Here is an 18,822-nt window from a genome sequence, read left to right on the forward strand (position 1 = left end):
TTTTAAGAGTGTATTTATTTATTTGAAAGAGAGAGAGCACAGGCGGGGGGAGCAGCAGGCAGAGGGAGAGGCAGGCTCCCCCACTGAGCTGGGAGCCTGACACAGGGCTCGATCCCAAAACCTGGCATCATGACCGAAACGGAGTCACTCAAGGGGCCCCATTATTTCATTTTTTTAATTAATTAACTTTTTCTTGACAGACAGAGATCGTGCAAGCAGGGGGAGAGGCAGAGATTACAGACTCCCGGCTGAGCACAGAGCCCACCACGGGGCTCGAACTCAGGACCCCAAGAAAAATCAAGATTTGGCTGCTCAGCCGGCTGAGCTGCCCAGGTACCCCAACACCTTATAATTTCATGCTGTGATTTTTTTCAAGGCCCAGACTATAAGGTTTTTACCCAATCCCTCTTCTCTTACAACTGTTACCTCCTTTCTTCCACACAAGAATCCTGGTTCAAGACCGGATGCTAGAATCAGACTGTCACAAAATCAGTGACTCACCCTTTTCCACATCCGCACACAGCTTCCCTATACCAATATTAACTCTATCAAAGGAGTTACTGAAAGGAGCGTACAACTACTTTGGCAGACAGTGGCATCGTCATCAGGGAGGAGTGAGTTTTCTACCGTCTCCCCCTGGCACGCTGACTTAGACAATCACCCACCACCGAGAGGGCCTCTGTGGAGGTCCGGGAATCCAGGGAGAAGAGCCCACACCTACACCGCAGAAGCCAAAAACTCCGCAGCTGGGCACGCAGAAGAGGCCCGCGGCAGCCCTCCCGCCCCGCAGCACAGCCCAGGGGAGAGCCGCCGGCCCTCAGCCCGGGACTTCTCCCTCAGGGACGCAGGGTGTGGGAGCCCGCCCCTCGCGTCCTCAGCAGCGCAGGGTGGCGGCCAAAGAAGGCTGTTGCTCCCGTGCCCCATCGAGGAACGCTGAGGTCCCCAAAATCTCCTTCGAGTGTTTTCACTGAACCCAGGATAGGACGAGGATCGCACACAGCATCTCACGGTTGGCTCTCTCTGGTCTGCTTTCATCCACATCCGTCCGCCCACCATCTACTCTCCAGAGCCGCTGGGCAGCTTAAGCAGAAAGAACCCGAGTCAAGCGGCCAGTCCGGGCTTACATGCGGCACCGACACCGCTCCATACGCACTACCTCCCCGTCACACGCCTGCAGCCCACCCAGAACCCAGCGTCCCGTCCGCAAGACGGCTATACTGACTGTCCTAAATTCCTAACATGGCATCCGATTTCAGTAATCTGAGTCCACGCTGGGAAGACAAACCGAGTCCATGAGTGCTTCCGGGATGAAGGCTTCTGACCGTGTCACACAGAGAGCCGCACGCGGGTCACCTCCCGAGCCCCAGAGGCCACCGGCACTGCGGTTACGGCTGTCTCCGGGCAGGCCCACACCAAGGCCTGTCTGGCGTTAGGCCAGCACACGGTGTAACGTCAGTTCTGCCATGCGACACAGTGACTCAATACCTCTACCTGCCACCAGGTGCCCGTCCACATCAGTGCACTTGGTGCCCTCTGCCCAGCTACCCGCTCAGGCAGCCACCAGTGTGTTCTCTGTATCTGAGAGTCTGGAGGAGTTTCTGTTTTCTTTTATGTTTGTTTTGTTTCTTAAATTCTTGACTCCTTAGCCCAAACTACACAGACACGGCATCATCCACTCACCAGACTCTGGAAGGTCCTTGTGGGCCTCGGCGCCCACCCCCTCTCCTCTGTGAGACTCACCCTGGTGGTGGACATTAAGACCCTGGGCCTCCAGTTCTACAGCTGGCCGTGGAAACAACCGTCACCAGGAGAGAGGGCATCCAGCGAGCGACCCCACGTTCCGCATCACTCTTGTGCTGTGGCTAACTGACGGGAAATCAGACCAGCCTTGCGTTCACAAAACACCTAGCGGCGGCGACCCCAGCCCCTCTGATGCGGTTTTCTCTCACAGGACAGGAGAAGGTACTCTCAGACTACAAGTCCCGGACCACGGCTCTGCTTTCAGCTTGGAAGAGCAGAGCTCTGCAGCGAAAGGCAGAAACTCGCACCACGACAAACACACGGACTCACAGAGCCACCAGGCGGACAGGTACGGTTTGCCCCTGGAGCCCTCCTGTCGTGTCTCTCAGGGAGAGCGGCTGCCGTTGGCAGGCAGCCACGTCAGTGTCCTGTCCACACTCCCCACAGCCGGGTGGCTCGGCTGGACGTCTGCTTGCCCAGACATGGCCCTGGGACGAGAGCTGATCAATCCCGCCCTCGGCGGGTGTCAAGCACCATTTATTCTGCCACACTCCTCCCTTGGGAAAAAGAAGTCAGGACCTCTGTCTGCAACACTCCGCCTCCTTGCAGAAAAATGCAGTCTGGTGGTATCAGGCAGTTTATAAACAGAAAAAAATCCACCCAATCCAATACTCTTTAAGCCCTGGTATAATGTTAAATCCACCTGACATTTTCACAGTTTCTTATGTGTCCAACAGTAAATTTGCTCTTCTGCCTTTGTTAATAATATACAAAAAAAAAACGTTAATCAAATATTAGTATTATACAAAGAAGCTCGTTACAGTTAAACACTAGAGAGAGCACAGGGGAGCAAACTTCATGCTGACTGTTATGGACTGAATGTCTGTGTCCCCCGCCGAATTCCCACGCTGAGGCCCTAACACCCAGGGTGCCAGTGCTCCGGGGTGGGCCCCCCGCACTACGGGCGGGAGGGGGAGGAGGGGCTCACTCAGGCCTCCAGACCCGCAGTGCACACCAACTCTTCCTCCGTAGCGCCCCGGACGGTGTGAATGGAGGCTGAAGGGGACAGGTGGGGTCCCGGTTGCCTGAAACTTCTCCTCTAGCGGAAGGAGGCAGGTGGGCAGGAAAAACCAACACGACACTTGGAGGAACAAGTGCAGAGTCAGTAACGCAGGTGCCACCGGAGCGACGAGGGCCGGGGTGCTGGTCCGGCTGATGTGGTCGGGGCGGCCAGCTGAACACTTGGGGGGGCGGTGCAGATTGTGGGGGAGAGAGATTCAGGTGAGGGCAGAGCCAGTACAGGCCCTCAGCCAGGACCACTGGGTGCACTCCAGGGACCAGGTGGCCGGCGTGGCTGCAGACGCCTCAGGAGGGAAGACGACCGTCCCCGTCACAGGAACGCGGAACCGTAACTAAGCTTTGCCTCTCGAGTTCAACAGGCCAGCCTCATCCCTGAGCGCCCACGTACATGTGAGACCCTGAGTGGAGAGAGAGGCCCATTCCCACAGAGAGACAGACAGACAGACATCTCGTCCCTGGAGATAACACCCACTTCCTAACTGCCAGGGCTCTGGGCCTCGGTACCAGCTGATTCCTTGCAGGCCAAGGCCTGAGGGGCCCGTGCTTTTTCTTCATCAAGGAAGCTTTCTAGTTCAGGCCCAGGAACTGGTTCAGTCGCACAGGAACGCTGGGAGCCCCTACAGGACCCCGCCAGGCAAAGGGAGCTGCATCTCGTCATGTCCCAGAGTCTTGGGGCACTCTAATCCCAGACTTATAATCCCCGCTGACCCCTGGGCCACAGGACGGTTGCAAGGAAGGACTCTGGAGTCAGGCTGCTGGATGCATAGCCCAGTTCTGCTACTTCCTAGCTGCGTGACCTCTGAAAAACTACTCAACCTCTTTAGGCCTTAATTCCTGATTTGTAAGGTGGAGACATTAATAGCACCTACTTCCTAGGGTTGCTGTGAGGGTTAAGTGAGCTGATTTACGTAGCCTCTGAAACGCCAGCTGCTACCATCACTGTCCTGCAGGAGACAGACCCTTCCTCATTATGCACCCTGGGCCCAAGAGCCCAGGCCACTCCCCGCTTCATAGCACGAGGCAGTGAGATGTCGTGTCATGCTACAGACAGGGGATGGGGGACGGACCCTAACTAACATCTGTTGACCCCGTACCAGGCTGCAGGTAGCATGTAAGTCCTTGTGACAACCCTGGAGATGTTCACGAGTATTTCATAAACTAGGAGACTAAGAGAAGCCAAGGTCACTCACCCAAAGTTGCACAGTAAGTTCTAACGGCAGAATCTGCTATCTCAAACCATAGCCTTCAACTGAATGCTTGCGGCCCCCAAAATTCCCGTGTTGAAGCCCGAAACCCGAATGTGCCTATATGTGGAGACAGGGCCTGTGAGGAGGTGATAAACATTAAGTGAGGTCATGCGGGTGGGGCCCTAATCCAGCAGGGCTGCGGTCCTCGCGAGAACAAGGAGGCGCCACAGGCTAGTGGCCGATCTCACATGGATCTTGCTCCGGCCCATGATGCCTCCAAACGAACGTACGAACGCATACGTCCACTCGTGATCTGACACAATTAATCCAGTAGATCTTACTCCTGATCAGCTAGTCCTAATGCTACAAGGAGTATAAATGCCCGTTTTCTCCAGACGCCACCTCCCTAACAGAAACCACCAGCCTCGGGAGAACTTTACAATCACGGCTAATTAGATCACAGCAGTTATACCTGAAGAAAAATGCAGTAATTCCACCAACTTAAGATGACCTCCTGGCACATGAGCACAGGATGGTAAAAAGTGTGAATTAAGAAATGATTTAGCTAACAAGTACCTTTATTGCTTTCAGATATATACAGGAACTCAGTGGGCGGACTAAGTGCCCAGGAGAAGGCTCAGGCAGCTCGAGTTAATGAATGGCCGGCAAGTTAGGAGGAGCGAGCCACAGGCACGGAGGGGCCACGACCTGCTGATTAAGATTGGGGGGCGCGGGGCAGGGGGCTTACCATCGCTGAGGTCTTGGAGGAGATTCTCCTGGCACGAGAAATCCAGCTTCACCTTGATGTTGACCACAAAAGTGGCCACCTTCCCCGGCTGCAGAGGAAACTGGGCAAGGGTTTCTTCCAGGCTCCAGCTCAAGAAGTCGCCATACAGTTTTTCTACAATGACGAGGACAGTGGTGGTCAGGATGGTGGGACTGAGGCAGGATGTGACTTACCAATCCCCCTGAGAAATCCTCATGCACCCCCCAAAGCAAAGGAAAAGGCAAACCATTTACAATGTGAGAAATCCAAGCACCAAAAAAATTCCAGACTCGTGGGTGGTACAAGGCAGAGGCTGCGCCTGTGAACGAGGCGCGAGGGGCAGACCACCGAGCCTGGGGCCGGCTCGTCCCGCTCCTGCTGCGGGCTTCCTCTCGCCAAAAAATCAATGCACCCTTTGCTCACATAAACGGAATCAACGGATTCGGAGGTAACCAGAATTTCCCCAGAGGACTGCCTCGGTTGTCCCCTTAAGGAGAAACAGATCCACGTCGAGTGGGAGAAGCACAGACAGCAGAGGACCCTCTTCAGGAAACACGGATTCAAAACCAGAGCCACGGGACTGGGAGCCACGCCCGGGACCCGCAGAGCCTGCAGGGGGGCTCCGAGCTGCCCCGCAAATCCACCCCCGTCTCGGAGAGATCCGCACAGAGGAGTCAGCCCTGCGTCTGCTGCCTTTTCGACTGTGACTGGAGCAGACGGAGGGTGATGACTCCTTTACGCCACGGCGTCTCCGTGTGGAAAGGGGGCGACAGCTCCCGCGTCACAGGGCTGTGGTACAGATTAAGCGAAGCCGTGTGTGAAGCGCTGGAAAGCTAAGGACGCTCATGCGCTGCGTGGGGGGGAGGGAGACCGCAAGGAGGCAACGCGGGGGGGGGGGGCCCGTTTGTGCCGTGTGGAAGCAGCTGTGTCACCTTCGTGGCTCCCACGCCTGCCAGACGAGCCCGGCTTTGGGCCAGAAATCAAGGCCTGACACCAAGTACTGCCTCGGCATCTGGTGGAACCAGGAGGCCCTGCACCGGCCTCACCACAGGTCCGGCCGCCACCCTGCGCCCATGACTGGGTCCCCCATCTCCCCGACCCCCCCAGCCCCTGCTGACCCTCAAACTGGCAGTTTCAGTTCCCGCCAACCACAGACTGAGCGAAACAAGGGAACGACATCCTCCCGCAGGAACCAGGGGCACCCACCCCCTTGCGACTACACAGCCTGCCTCCCACAGCCCCTGGCCTCCCTCTGTTCCCGAGTGTAACCACCACTTGGCCCTGGGCGCACGCGGTGTCCTCCTCCCCCAGGCTGTATGTGTGAAGAGTAAACTACGTTCTTGCTTCAGGGTCAGGGTCAGGGTCACGTGCCGGGCCATCCCCCACACCCTGAGGCGAGGCCCTTTGCTCGCCGACCAGGTGCGAAGAGCTCGTTTGCCCAAGCCCCTTGGTCCATGAGAAGGCCCTGCCGTGGTCATCCGCTCAGGGCCCAGCTCCGAGGCTCTGGACTTCCCCTCCTCCCGTAGACCCGGCAGGGCCCGAGGCGGGAGCACCGCGCTGCCGCCCAACCCCCCACCCCCGGCTTCCCTTTTCTATGAACCCGTTCTCGGTGCTACATGTCCTCTCCTGGAATGAGGCAGCCAAGGCTTCGAGAGATTAAGCCACTCATCCCCGGTCGAGAACCAGAGCATGCCAACGGCTCCGGACCCACTACACTCATCCGCACGGAGGCAGCTCAAGGCAGACGCACACACAAAGTCCTGCTCCTGGGACCCAGAAGTCACCCACGGAAGAAGCCAGCGGGAGACGGAGCACATGAGCATGCCTGCGCTGAAGAACATGGGGCCGAGCCATGCTGCGAACACCGTCCACACACTGCGCTGGTCCTGGCACGGTCCTTCCGGAACTGGCAGCACACCCACCAGGCCGCAGGGCTTCTCTGGGGCCTCGGAGAGCAGCGCTCCATGCAGGAGCAGACGGGGCAGCATCCACGCAAGGCACTCAGAAGCCAAGTCACGCCTCCCTGCTCATGAGGGGCTCACGGCACACCCGGAATATGCCAGACCCTCTCCACATGCAGGTGTCTGGCCCGATCGCCGCCACAACCCAACGGAGTAGTGGCTCCGATCCCCACAGGAAACTGAGGGGGCGGAGATATGCGATCGCACTCCCGCAGCCGTGAGTACAAGACCTGGCACATGACACACGACGGGCACTCGGGTAGTACCGGTGACACCACAGCACCCCCGACGCCGCCAGCACACGTGGTGTCCAGAGGCCCTATACAGGCACGTTACCACCTGAATCAGAATGACCCAGGGAAGGATGGGGAGTCGGGAAAGGGATGATGACTGTAGGGCCCGCGGGCTCCTAAGACATAGACTGACGACCACATGGGGCAGCGAGTCCCGACAAACCGGGACAGGGGGGCCCTGCCGCAGCCACAGATGGGACACGCCAGAGAGACAGCCTTTCGGAAGCAGCCGGGAAGGCAGGGAGAAGTCAGGCAGGTTAGAAAGAGCGAGCGGGAGGGGCACTGGGGGGCTCAGTTGGTTAAGTCTGGACTCTGGGTTTCAGCTCAGGTTCAAGATCTCGGGGTCATGGGATGGAGACCCACCTCGGGCTCTGCGCTCAGCACAGAGTCTGCTTGTGCCCCTCCCTCTGCCCCCTCTCCCTCTGCATATGTGCTTGCGCACTCACACTCTCTATAAAATAAATCAATAAATAAAATCTTTTTGTTAAAAGATTTATTTGACAGACAGAGATCACAAGCAGGCAGAGAGGCAGGCAGAGAGAGAGGAGGAAGCAAGCTCCCCGCTGAGCAGAGAGCCCCAAGGTGGGGCTCCATCCCAGGACCCTGGGATCACAACCTGGGCCGAAGGCAGAGGCTTAACCCACTGAACCACCCAGACACCCCAATAAATAAAATCTTTAAAAGTCGGGGGGAACCTGTGTGGGTGACCCCCGACCTGTCCCGTCCATGCACAGGTGCACGTGTTTGGGTGCACAGGCCCCCCGCTGGCCCTGCCTTCCCCCTCCTGCCTTTGTCTGCACGGTCTCTCCATGTCTGCCGGGAAACATGGACTCACCTTCACAAGCTGACCTGACCCCTGGTCTTTATGGCAGCCCCGGAAGTCACACTGCCCGCCGCTTGCATTCTGGGGCTGGCATAGAACCGAAGCGAGTGCCTTGGCTCCCAAACCACGGAAAGGACCAAATCATCTCAAGAAACCAGTAATTCACATTCTGTAAATATGCGTTAACCCAATTACTATATTCTTTAACTCTATCTTCCAACCAGTGAATTACTGCAGAATGGAAGGGATTTGAGATGCCGGCTATGGGACACCAGGACAGAACGGCATTTGGGCCCTACCTGCTGGGAGGCCAGGCCCCAAGGTCCCCCGGTCCTGAAGTGCACACTAACTTCTTTAAACAGCCTCGCCATCCTCTCTGGCAGGACTGGCCAGAGCGCCCACAGCAACTAGGACCCTGAGGCAGATCCCAGCAGGTCCGTGCTTCAGAAACAGGTCTCCCCTGCATGGGCAGGAACCAGGTGAGGGCTCTGGGGTGCATTCCCTGAGCCAGAGGACAGGGCCCAGACAGGACTGGAGTGCCTGGAGCCATCTGGCCTCACCCTCCGAGCCCCAGTTACCCCCCGACACATGCTGCTCCCCCACCGAGGTCTCCTGGACCACTTTCCTACGTGGCCGATTCTGACTCCTCCCTCACAGCCCGACCCTGAGGTTCCTCTGCTGCAATGCGGTTTCTATCCCACACTGCTCCCCTGGGCTCTGAAGCTCCCACCTCCGTTAGAACATCACCGCCTGCATCAAGCAGCTCACTCCTCCACCAACTGCAAGGCGGGAGCCAGGCCCCTTGAAGCTCACCACTCCCAGGAGAGGCAGGGCACCCACCTGGCTACAAATGCCCAGTTTAGGAGAAAACTGTGTGGGTTCGACTCCGGGCTCTAGCCGGGCATCCCTAGGTAAGCCACAGAACTTCCACGTGCCTCAGTGTGCTCATCTATAAAACAGGTTGTCGTGGAGAAGAAACGAGCTAACGAAAGTAAAGCAACCAGAACAAGGTCCGGTTTAGACACGGCCCCCACGCCGTGTCAGCTGTTCCGGCTGGGCCGGCCTCGCTTCCCCCCACGGAGCTGCGCAGGGAGCAGGGAAGTCGCAGGGAGGCTGCAGGCCTGCGCTCGGCACTCAGCGAGTCCACAGCAGTGCCGGCGGCCATCAGCATCCTTCCCGCGCAACGAGGAGTAGCGCCGGGCACGTGGGGGGCGCTCGGGAAGCATTCGACGTGGAACAGATAAATGTATTCCAAGACATTTCAGATTTAGACTTAGAACAGATGGGGGGAAAGTGGCGTGAGGGAAGCAGATTACCAGATTGAATGTACACTAGGATTTCGCGGCCCAAAAATGTTCACATGGAAAAAATACATGGGTATAGCCCACCTTACAGCTAACGTGGGTCCCCTCCGAGTACAGGATCACAGTCGTTTCAAATTGCTTTTATTTTCTGAATTTTCTACAATGAGGCAATATATTACACTTCCCTAAACGTATACACATGCACGCACGCTTACCTCTCAGTGCTGTATCTAAATCCTCCGGGGACCCCCACTGCCCCGGTGGGACATGGGGAGAAGCCCCGTGAATCTGGGGTCTGCAAGTGCACGCATGGGGCTGAGCATGCTGACCCCCGCCCGCCTCACCCCCCCACACCCGCCCCAGACAGTGAGGCCGGGTTCTCAGCCAAGGCAGCTGCTTCTCCCAGGACCACCGGTAAGGGCCCAGCGATAATGTGGATTGATGGCAAGGACAGTGACCGCCTGGGGCATGGGTGTGCCTGAGCCCCCAGACTCAATCCCCAGCCCGTCAACTTCTTGGAAGCAGTGCATCAGCGCTGCTGCTCCGTGCAACCCAGGCGGTGCCCAGGAAGAACGGACTGGGCTTGGGAGAAGCCAGTCCAAGCTCCCGAGAGAAGCTCTGCCCCTGCTTTCCACTCCCTGTGCTGCCGGGCTCTGTGGGCAGCGATGGGGGAGTCCAGGGAACAAGACACATCTCTCCCTGGAGTCCCTTTATAAAAACAAGTGCCACCACCATCTCCTACGTGCTGTCTTCTAACCTCAGACTACGGCTCTGTTACTGCCATGTTATGAAAGAGCCAACTAAAGCTCAGAGAGTTGCAACAATGTCCCCCTAGTCAAACAGCTAGAGGAGAAAGAGCCAAGGTCACGGCCAGGGACTTTCCACTCCACGCTGTGCCTCTCACTGCTCCCCCGAGCAGTAACCAGGCAGCTTCACAAGCTCCCAATGGACACATAGCGGTGGTGATGGGAGAGAGGACTCCGAAAGGAGATGGTGGGAAATCAAACAGTCAAATGGTGAGCTTCGGGATCAGACCAATAGGAATCTGAGTCCCAGCACTGCCCCAGCGGCCCTCCTCCGTCGACCCAAGACACTTCGTCAGCGGGTAGAGACGACCCTGGGGTCGGCACCAACATACGCTGAGGCAGGCCAGCCCCGGCACAGCACCCTGGCACGCAGAGGCGGCCTAGGGAAATGACAGGGCGCCATGCTGCTGGCCTTCCCCTTCCATTCACCCGGGAATACTCGCCACACAGCCTCTAACGTCCCCAGGGCACCCACCGTGCTCCGCTCTGGGGAAAAGAGGTGAATCAGAAGGGGTCCCTGTGGGGCGCCCGGGGGACTCAGCAGCTTACGCAGCCGCCTTCGGCTCAGGTCAGGATCCCACCGTCCTGGGACTGGGCCCTGCATCGGGCTCCCTGCTCAGGGGGGAGCCTGCTTCTCCCTCTGCCCCTCCCCTTGCTAATTCTCTCTCTCACTCACTCTCAAATGAATGAATAAAATCTTCAGAAGGAGGAGGAGGAGGAGGACACGGCGAAGGAGAAGAGGAGGCGCTCCTGGGATCTCTGATTCCAGGAGGCGCTCCCTGCCTGTAGAGGGACACACGCCTGGGTGGGATCTCTGATTCCAGGAGGCGCTCCCTGCCTGTAGAGGGACACACGCCTGGGTGGGATCTCTGATTCCAGGAGGCGCTCCCTGCCTGTAGAGGGACACACGCCTGGGTGGGATCTCTGATTCCAGGAAGGAACAAGGTTGGGGACAGAGGAGAAGACCCCAGAAGCTCAGAGCAGGTGACAGACAATGTTCTTCGCAATCTGAAATTTTCTTAAAAGTCTATAATCCCATCACATACAGAACAAACAAAACTGCCTTACTGCCCTGCCCAAGTCGGGGCGACATCCAACTAAGCTGGGGCTCGCTGGCCTAGGAGGTAGAGGCAGGACGCACACCTGCTGAGGCCCCAGATCTGCAGGAAGGAACGGAGGCTCGCGGCCAGCAGCCTGGTGTGGCAGGACTTCATCACCGGGGCAGGGGGCGGAACCGAAACTAAAACCTCTAATTGCAGCACTCTTCTTGGCTGTTTGATGACTTTTCGTTTCTCAAAAGTGTTGCCGCTGAAACATCAACTGTGCTCAGATGAGCTGTGAGATGTGCTCCGGGCTCCCCGCGGTCCTGGCTGCAGAGCACAGAAGGCTGGCTGTGTCACAGGCGTCCGGAGGCAGCGGTGTGTAAGGGACGTGGAAGACACCATTAGCTGGGCTCTCAGCTGGGCTGCAGGGGGCACCCACAGATGAACCCCCGAAGGAGGGTGGGGCAGGAAACGCACACCTGGTGCAACTCCCCACCGTCCCGCACACAGCAGCCCCAGGGCGGCTGACGGGGAACGAGCACGTCCACGAGGCAGGCATCGTGCAACGACCTTCACGTGCATGTGTCTCTGAGCCCACACAGCGATGCTCATAACACATCCTGCTATCGTCCCCTCGGGCCAGCTGCGCAAGGGCTCATGGGAGCGGGTTGAAGCCAGGAGTCCACCTACCCCTGTAAGGGCCTGCCCCTCCCAGAGGAACTTGCTTGTGGACCCCGATGTAGGGGTGGGGCAGGCCAGGTGGAGATGTCCAATCGGTGCAGCATGTGTATATCCACTAGGGTGGATTGAGATCCGATTGGCCACCTGTATAGGGGCGGGACTCAACCAACCGCATAAAGGTTGCTGCGAGGCTAGCAGGGAAGGAGGAGAGCTGCACCAGGAGCAGAAGAGTCCACGGGAGGGAAGAGCCGGCGGAGTGGAGGAGCTATAACAGCTCTTGTAAGAGCTATAACCGCCGCGAGCGGTCCCGCCACCGGCGGTCCCTGCGCCTGCAGCCTCCAGCCGCCTGCAGCTTCCAGTCGCCTGAGGCCCCGCCTCCGGGGGCCCTGAGCCACCTGTAGCCTTCAGCCACGTGCAGCTTCCAGCAGCCCCGAGCTGTCTAGACATCAGCGGTCCCGCTGTCAGCGGTCCCTCGACGCCTGCGGCCCTGAGACTCCAGTGGTCCAGCGGTCAGTGGTCCCGAGATACCAGCGGTCCCCACGCCTGCAGCCCCTAGACGTCAGTGGTGCCGAGACACCAGCGGTCCAGCGGCCCAGCGGTCAGCGGTCCTGACACCTGCAGCCCCTGGATGCCAGCGGTCCCGAGACGCCAGTGGCCCTGAGATGCCAATGGCCCCTAGCCGCCAGCAGCCTCGCCGCAAAATGCCTCGCCACCCCGAGCCACGAGCGGCCTTGTCCACAGCGGTGGCTTCCTCTGGGTGGCAGCCTGGTCAGAGTGGCATCGTGGGGAGCAGAGTCTGTGTCATCCGGGTTGTCCTCCTTGTCATCGTCGCTGTCATCGTTGCCTCTTCGTCGTCGGGAGCGGCCTCGTCCGGGAAGCGGTCTTGTCCAGAATGGCCCCTTCTTGGGAGCGGCCCTGTCTGGGGAGCAACCTCATGGAGCAGCGGCCTCATCTTGGGAGTGGCCTCTTCTTGGGAGCGGCTCCGATCATGGAGCAGCCTCATCTGCGGAGCGGCCTCATCTAGAGCAGCCTCGTCCGGAGCGGCCTTCTTGGGAATGACCTTGTCGGGAACATCATCCTCACCTTTTCGTAAGAGATAGCCCTGACCGGTCAGTTTGATTCTTGATGCTTGGCGCGAAATAAAGTTTTGTTTGACCTTCGCGTTGTATCGGTCTCGTTCCTTTGATCACGGACCCTAACACCCCAAGACACTGCCCTGTCTAGCCCTGACAACAGACCTGTGAGAGACGGCTACAGGTCAATTTTCAGAAATGCACCTTTGATATCTTTATTTGAGAGAGAAAGAGAGGGGAGCCAAGCAGGGACAGGGACAGAGGGAGAGACAGAATCGTGAGCGGCTCCGTGCACAGTGCAAGCCCAATGCAAGGCTCGATCCCGACCCTGAGATCATGACCTGAGCCAAAATCAGGAGTCAGACGCTCGACCCACCGAGCCACCCAGGCGCCCCTCTTCCTCATTTTCACTGCTGCATCAGCACTGCTGGTGCCTGGACCTCCTGGGGAAGCCTGGGCCCCACAGAAGAGGACATCGCAGCAGCTGGCAGCTACGTGCTCCCACAGGGCCACACTGCTGGCCCCAAACAACCAACTGGGAATTTGATGTTCAAAAATTCCCAAACTGGGGTGCCCAGGGGGCTCAGTCGGTTAAGCATCTGCCTTCGGTTAAGCATCTGCCTTCGGCTCAGGTGACGATCTCAGGATCCTGGGTTCAAGTCCCGGGTCAGGCTCCCTGCTCAGCACGGAGTCTGCTTCTCCCTCTTCCTCTGTCCCTCCCCCACCCCTGATCATGCACCACTCTCTCTACCTCTCAAATAAATAAAATCTCTAAAAAAAGTTCCTAAACTGCAGGGCCAGACACCCTAACTTCCTCTGCGCTCCCCACCGTGCTGGCTCACTTGTCACCCGCACTCCCAGGGAGGTGAACATATCAGGTCTTGTAATAGTGGCTAAAAGGTACTCCACTTGGTCTTCCAACGAACCGGGCTTGTAAACGTCTCCACAGCCGTGTGAATCCACAACCGTGCCACAGGCTGAGCTGCTCGAGAAGGCCACAGCAGTCATGTCCACCAGGGACGCAGAGCTGGAGGAGTTCCTGCCACTCACGACTTCCAGTGTCTTCCTAGGAGTACAGCAGCTGGTCCCCGCACTGGGTTCCTCGCTGCGGCAGAAAGGTGCTAAGTGCCTGCAACACTCGGTCCCACTCAGCGAACATGCGTGACACCCACGCTGAACCGAGAGCCCCTTCAGGAAAGGATTCATGGGTCATTCATGGGCCCAGCAGGATGCGTGTGTAGCCACGTGATGTGAACGCCTGCTTGTTGGGGGACACAAAGCCAAGTGAAGTGAGTGTTGCTGGGACAGAGTGTAAGCAGGGCAGCATGCGGGAGGAGTGGCATGTCTCCGTCTGGGGGTCGGGAAAGCTTCCAGGAGGTGGTGTGGGGACTGGGATGAGTGACGGAGGGGACGTGAGAGGCGCCCGGGACACCGGACAGTTGGCCAAGCTGTGACTACATCCAACTGTGGCCACAGGGAGCCAGGCGACAAAGACCATGGAAGCACCCTCCCCCACCCAGAGGACAGGCACTCGGAGCTGATTCCTGGGTGTCCCAGGGCCCCACACAATGGCCACCACGTAGGCGTGCTCAGAAAAGGCTTGTTGAAGCCCTGAACAAACGGACAGCCGACGGGTAGGCAGAGGGGACAAGCGAGTGCAGGGGAGCGGTGGGGGCAGAAAGCGGAGAGCGGACCTTCCCGCTGCCTCGCGGCCCACATCACACAGGCTACCCCTGGCTTCCGCCCACACCAGACCCGTGAAGACAGGGGTCACTGCTGTCCTGCTCCCCAAGCACAGCGGTGGGAAGAAAGAAGGCAAGCAGCAAGTCAGACAGGAGTTTCTCCAAATGCTGGGCTGAGAAACTGGGTACAAGAAAGCTAGGTGGGGCGCCTGGTGGCTCAGTCGTTAAGCATCTGACTTTGGCTCAGGTCACGATGCCAGGGTCTTGGGCTCGAGCTCCGCATCAAGCTCCCTGCCCAGCGGGGAGTCTGCGTTCCCTCACCCACTCCCCCTGCTTGTGCTCCTACTCTCACTGTCTCTCTCTCTCTCTGTCAAATAAATAAATAAAATCTTTAAAAAGCAAGCAAGCAAGCAAGCAAGCTATGTACAAAGACGTTGAGTGGAAGAGCACCCACACTTTATGAAGATAATGGTGAGGGCGGGGTCAAGATAATGGCGACAGGTGACAGGAAGACCTACTGCGCGCTGGCCCCTGTGACACAGGCATGCAAATCCCAACAGCCAGAAGGATGACACAGTCCTCTCCCAGGTACGCAGAATCCGCCCATCACAGAAGCAACAAGCACAGTCCACGTCCTGCCGCCAGTAAGTGGCAAGGCCAGGCTGAACGCGTCTGGTGCCAAGACTATAATGGGAATCATAGCAGCGGAGTCTAATGCTGAGGACGGCCTGATCCTGGGGGCTCCCTCCGGGCCCCGCAACCCTCTGCTGGCCACAGCAGTCTGCTCCCTGCTCCCCTGGACCTACACCCACAACCCGGCTGGAGACAGACAACGCTCACCCAACGCAGAGCAGCTTAAAGTCTTTGCAGGAAGGAGGTGGTCCCAGCAGAGCAGCAGAGGCAGAAGCTCACATGGCCCAAAGCTGAGCATCTAAGAGGACCCAGGCAACTCATTAGAAATATCAAAGTGATTTACACGCATCAGTTTTTCACCCCACCCACTCAGCAGGTGAACCAGGCAGACTCCTACAGGCCCGTTCTATCACTGAGAAAGGCCCTGCCCATCACCACCATCGGCAACCCCTCAGCACTAAGCACCAGCCAGACACTAGGTCTGGAGGACCAAGGGCCACCACGCTGGCCTCTGGGAGACTCACAGCTGCTCGGGGACAGAGAGCCTTCCCGGGACAACCACCACACATTGGGCACCTGGAGGCACTCCGAGACAACAGAGGAGGGGACAGAGGAGGCCAGGGGACGAAGGGTTCTCAGGGTGACCACGAAGCAGGAAGCCAGAGGAGAAGTTCCCTGGGAATGAGCAGGTAAAGGGGCAGGAGTGGAAGTCCACGAGCTGAGCTCTCGAGAGAGAAGACGGTTTATCCTCCAGTGTAAAAGACAGAGCCCGATGTCCAGGCACCTGAAGTGAGATCCGAATGACCTCTGCGCTGGGAGCTGAAGGGGAGAGACGGGCAAAGGGGAGGCTGAAGCACGGGGAAGAGGCCGGTCACACAGGCCCCTGCGACTGGGGTCCAGGCCCACAGGAAGTTGTTCGAGGACTTCCGAAAGGGACAAACAGGAGGATTCCCGCTTCAGAAAGGAGCAGCAAGTTCCTAACCAACAGTGGACACACGATCTCCACTCGGGTTTATCTGAGAAAACGAAAAGACGGTTTCCAGTTGCTTAGCCGTGACGGGGAGAAAAGGTATGAGACATGCTTCCCCGTTACGGGCTCTGGGATTATCTGTCATTCACCCGGAGTCCCCGGGTTCCAACACCGACCACACCCTCAAAGCAAGGATTAAATTCCAAATACCAGATGAAGGTATTTCATGTCAGGGAGGCATGTCCTACCTAACCGCTAAGTACCCGCTCCCCAAAATAGGGGTAAGACAAGATGAGCCTAAGGCAGGATCCAAAGCTTCCCACAGGCCAAAAGTAGACAAAGTTTCTTTAAATGAGACACAAGGGCAAGGACCACAGAGGAAAACAGTGATTAATTAGGTGAACTGTATTACGATGAGTAACTTCCATTCACCTAAAGCACCACTAAGAGACCGCAGAGGCAACCGCGCAGGAGACATTCACTCTTCTTCCCAGCCAAGAGCTCATACGCAGAACACACACATCTTTCGCGTCAGGAGTGATGGGGAGACACAGGGAAGCAACAGAGCGAGACAGAGAAGAACACCCAGTGGGAAAAAGGGACCAAAGCACTTGGACAAAACAGGATCTGAGTGTCCAAAACCATATGAAAGGTACTCAGCTTCCCTGGTCATCAAACAAACACAAACTAAAACCCCAGTGTTACACGGTGACACCCACCCGCCCCACCAGAGTGACTGCAGATGCCAAGAATCAGTGAGCATCTGAGCAACCGGACTCTCACACGATGATGGAGCGAACGAGTGCAGCCCCTGTGGGAAAGCATTCTGCTCTAAAGCTGAGTACACGTCCACCCCACCCCAGCATTCCACTCCTGGAGATACACGGGTGGGAACATCTGCAGACGCCCCCCCAAAGCACGTGCCAAAATACTCAAGAGCAGCGCTACTCTTAACAGTCCAAGATGGAAACTTCCCAAATGTGCTGGGTCATACAGTGTGGGGCCTTCACACAGTAGAGCCCGCCAAGGCAACACAAACGGCGATGGCAGCAGGGGTGACAATGGTGGCAGCAATAAAGGTGACAGCGGCCCTGGTGACAATGTTGCTGGTGGTGATGGGGATCATGGCAGTGGTGGTGGTGGTGGTAGAGATAGTAGAGATGGTGCTGGTGGTGATGGTGGCGATGGTGGTGGTGATGATGGAGGTGAAGGCAGTGGAGGTAATGGTAGAGGTGGAAGTGATAGAGGTGGCGGTGGCGGTGGTGGTGGTGGAGGTAGAGGTGGAGGTGGTGACAGCAGTGACAGTAACAGCTAACAAATCTGAGTGTAATAATGCAGCAAGTGCTGTTCCAAGCACTTTGCATACATCATCTTATTGAGTTCTCATAATACCCCTGTGATGTAGACACTATTATTAGTGCTATTTTACAGAAGAAAAGTCCAGGAGAAGTTTAATGACTTGCCCAAGATAACACACAGCGAGGAAGTGACAGCCGGAACCTGAACTTAGGCAGCATCTCCCTAGGAGGAGAGGCACAGACGGGGACAGCGCACAAGACAGGACCGGCAGATACACGCTTCGGGTCCCTCCCGCACACTTCATCAGAACCAGGGGGAGAAACCAGGGAATGTGAGGTGCTCTGGCGTTCTCCCCAGCGGGATGGGCTCAGAGCCACCCTTTTTTACACAATTCAAATTCCTTCCTTCACAGTATAATGATCTGCAGGACAAATTCTCCCAAACTCTCCCCTTGCCCTTCCCTCTAATGAGACGGCAGGGGCTCTACCTCTGATGAACTCATTCATTCCGCTTGGTTTTTCCCACGTGATGACATCAGCCTGAGGAGGGAGCCCTGTGCCGGGGAGTAAGAGGCAGCCAGCGCACCCTTCCCTAGGAACTCAGCCACAGCCGGTCAAGCTCCCGTGGAGGCCTGGCTCGCCTCGCCCCACATGGAGAGCACAGAAACACGCCAGGTTCTGCAAGCTTGCTTCCCCTCGTCTGTCCTTGGCCTCGCTGGCCCGTGTACGTTCTGGGACGTCGTTACATGACCCGACCGTACTCGCACTTACTCCTCCCGACCCCGTCCCTCCTCCGTATCATCCACTCCCCTCGACCGGTATCGCTCACTGACCTCGCAGCCTCCGCAGTCTGCCGCACCCACTTTACTTCGCGTGCTAAGTGCTCCCCCCGTCTGCCCAGGAAGGGACCGGCATGCAAAGGACCAACAGCTGCTAAATGGTGAAGCCAAAACTTGAACACAGGTCTCACGGCGCCCGGCTTCTGCGTCCCAGCAGCAGAAAACAAAGCATCTGTGTTGAAGCGGGAGCACACAGCACTATGACCAAACCTGCAGAAAGACCCAGGGCAGACAAACGGGCCCTGAGCCGCGACAGGTCTGCGCCCCTAACGTCTCTCCACTCCTTCCAGAGGATCCCTCCTGAGGGTCTGGGAAATGTGACCAGCACCAGGGACAAGGGCTCCACTGCCCTCCTCCATGTGTTCCTGACTCATCAGTCTCAGGAGGGCAGCAAACCAGAAGAGAAAGAAGCTTTCTTTCTCTTGAGGCATCTCTTCTGGAGACAAAGACGACAACCACTTCTAGGTTCAGACCCACCTTTCGTGGTGAGGATTTTGGAGGTGACTTCCAGTTTCTCCAGCGGCTCCATCCCGATGTTCTCCAGTTGGATGACGAGCTGCTGGGTCTCCCCGTTGTAGAGCTGGACCGACACGTTGGTGGACGTCTCGTCACCAGAAGAAGGCTGCAGGGAGTGTGCAGACCT

The 18,822-nt window shown here is 57.6% G+C and overlaps 1 protein-coding gene across 3 annotated transcripts in view; it reads right to left on the minus strand.

The window, feature by feature from the left end:
- The window catches only part of TRAPPC9 (trafficking protein particle complex subunit 9), a 487,526-nt gene that overhangs the window by 351,975 nt on the left and 116,729 nt on the right, over positions 1 to 18,822 (minus strand). For all 3 annotated transcript variants that reach the window (XM_045078162.1, XM_045078161.1, XM_045078160.1), the window contains 2 exons: positions 18,657 to 18,820; positions 4,756 to 4,908 (listed from right to left, as the gene is read on the minus strand). In XM_045078162.1, the coding sequence (XP_044934097.1) occupies positions 4,756 to 4,908; positions 18,657 to 18,820 (317 nt within the window). The remainder of the gene's footprint in view (positions 1 to 4,755; positions 4,909 to 18,656; positions 18,821 to 18,822) is intronic.

Source organism: Mustela putorius, unplaced genomic scaffold (genome assembly GCF_011764305.1).
Source record: "Mustela putorius furo isolate JIRA1106 unplaced genomic scaffold, ASM1176430v1.1 tig00000228_pilon_pilon_pilon, whole genome shotgun sequence".
In the NCBI taxonomy this organism is placed as follows: domain Eukaryota; kingdom Metazoa; phylum Chordata; class Mammalia; order Carnivora; family Mustelidae; genus Mustela; species Mustela putorius.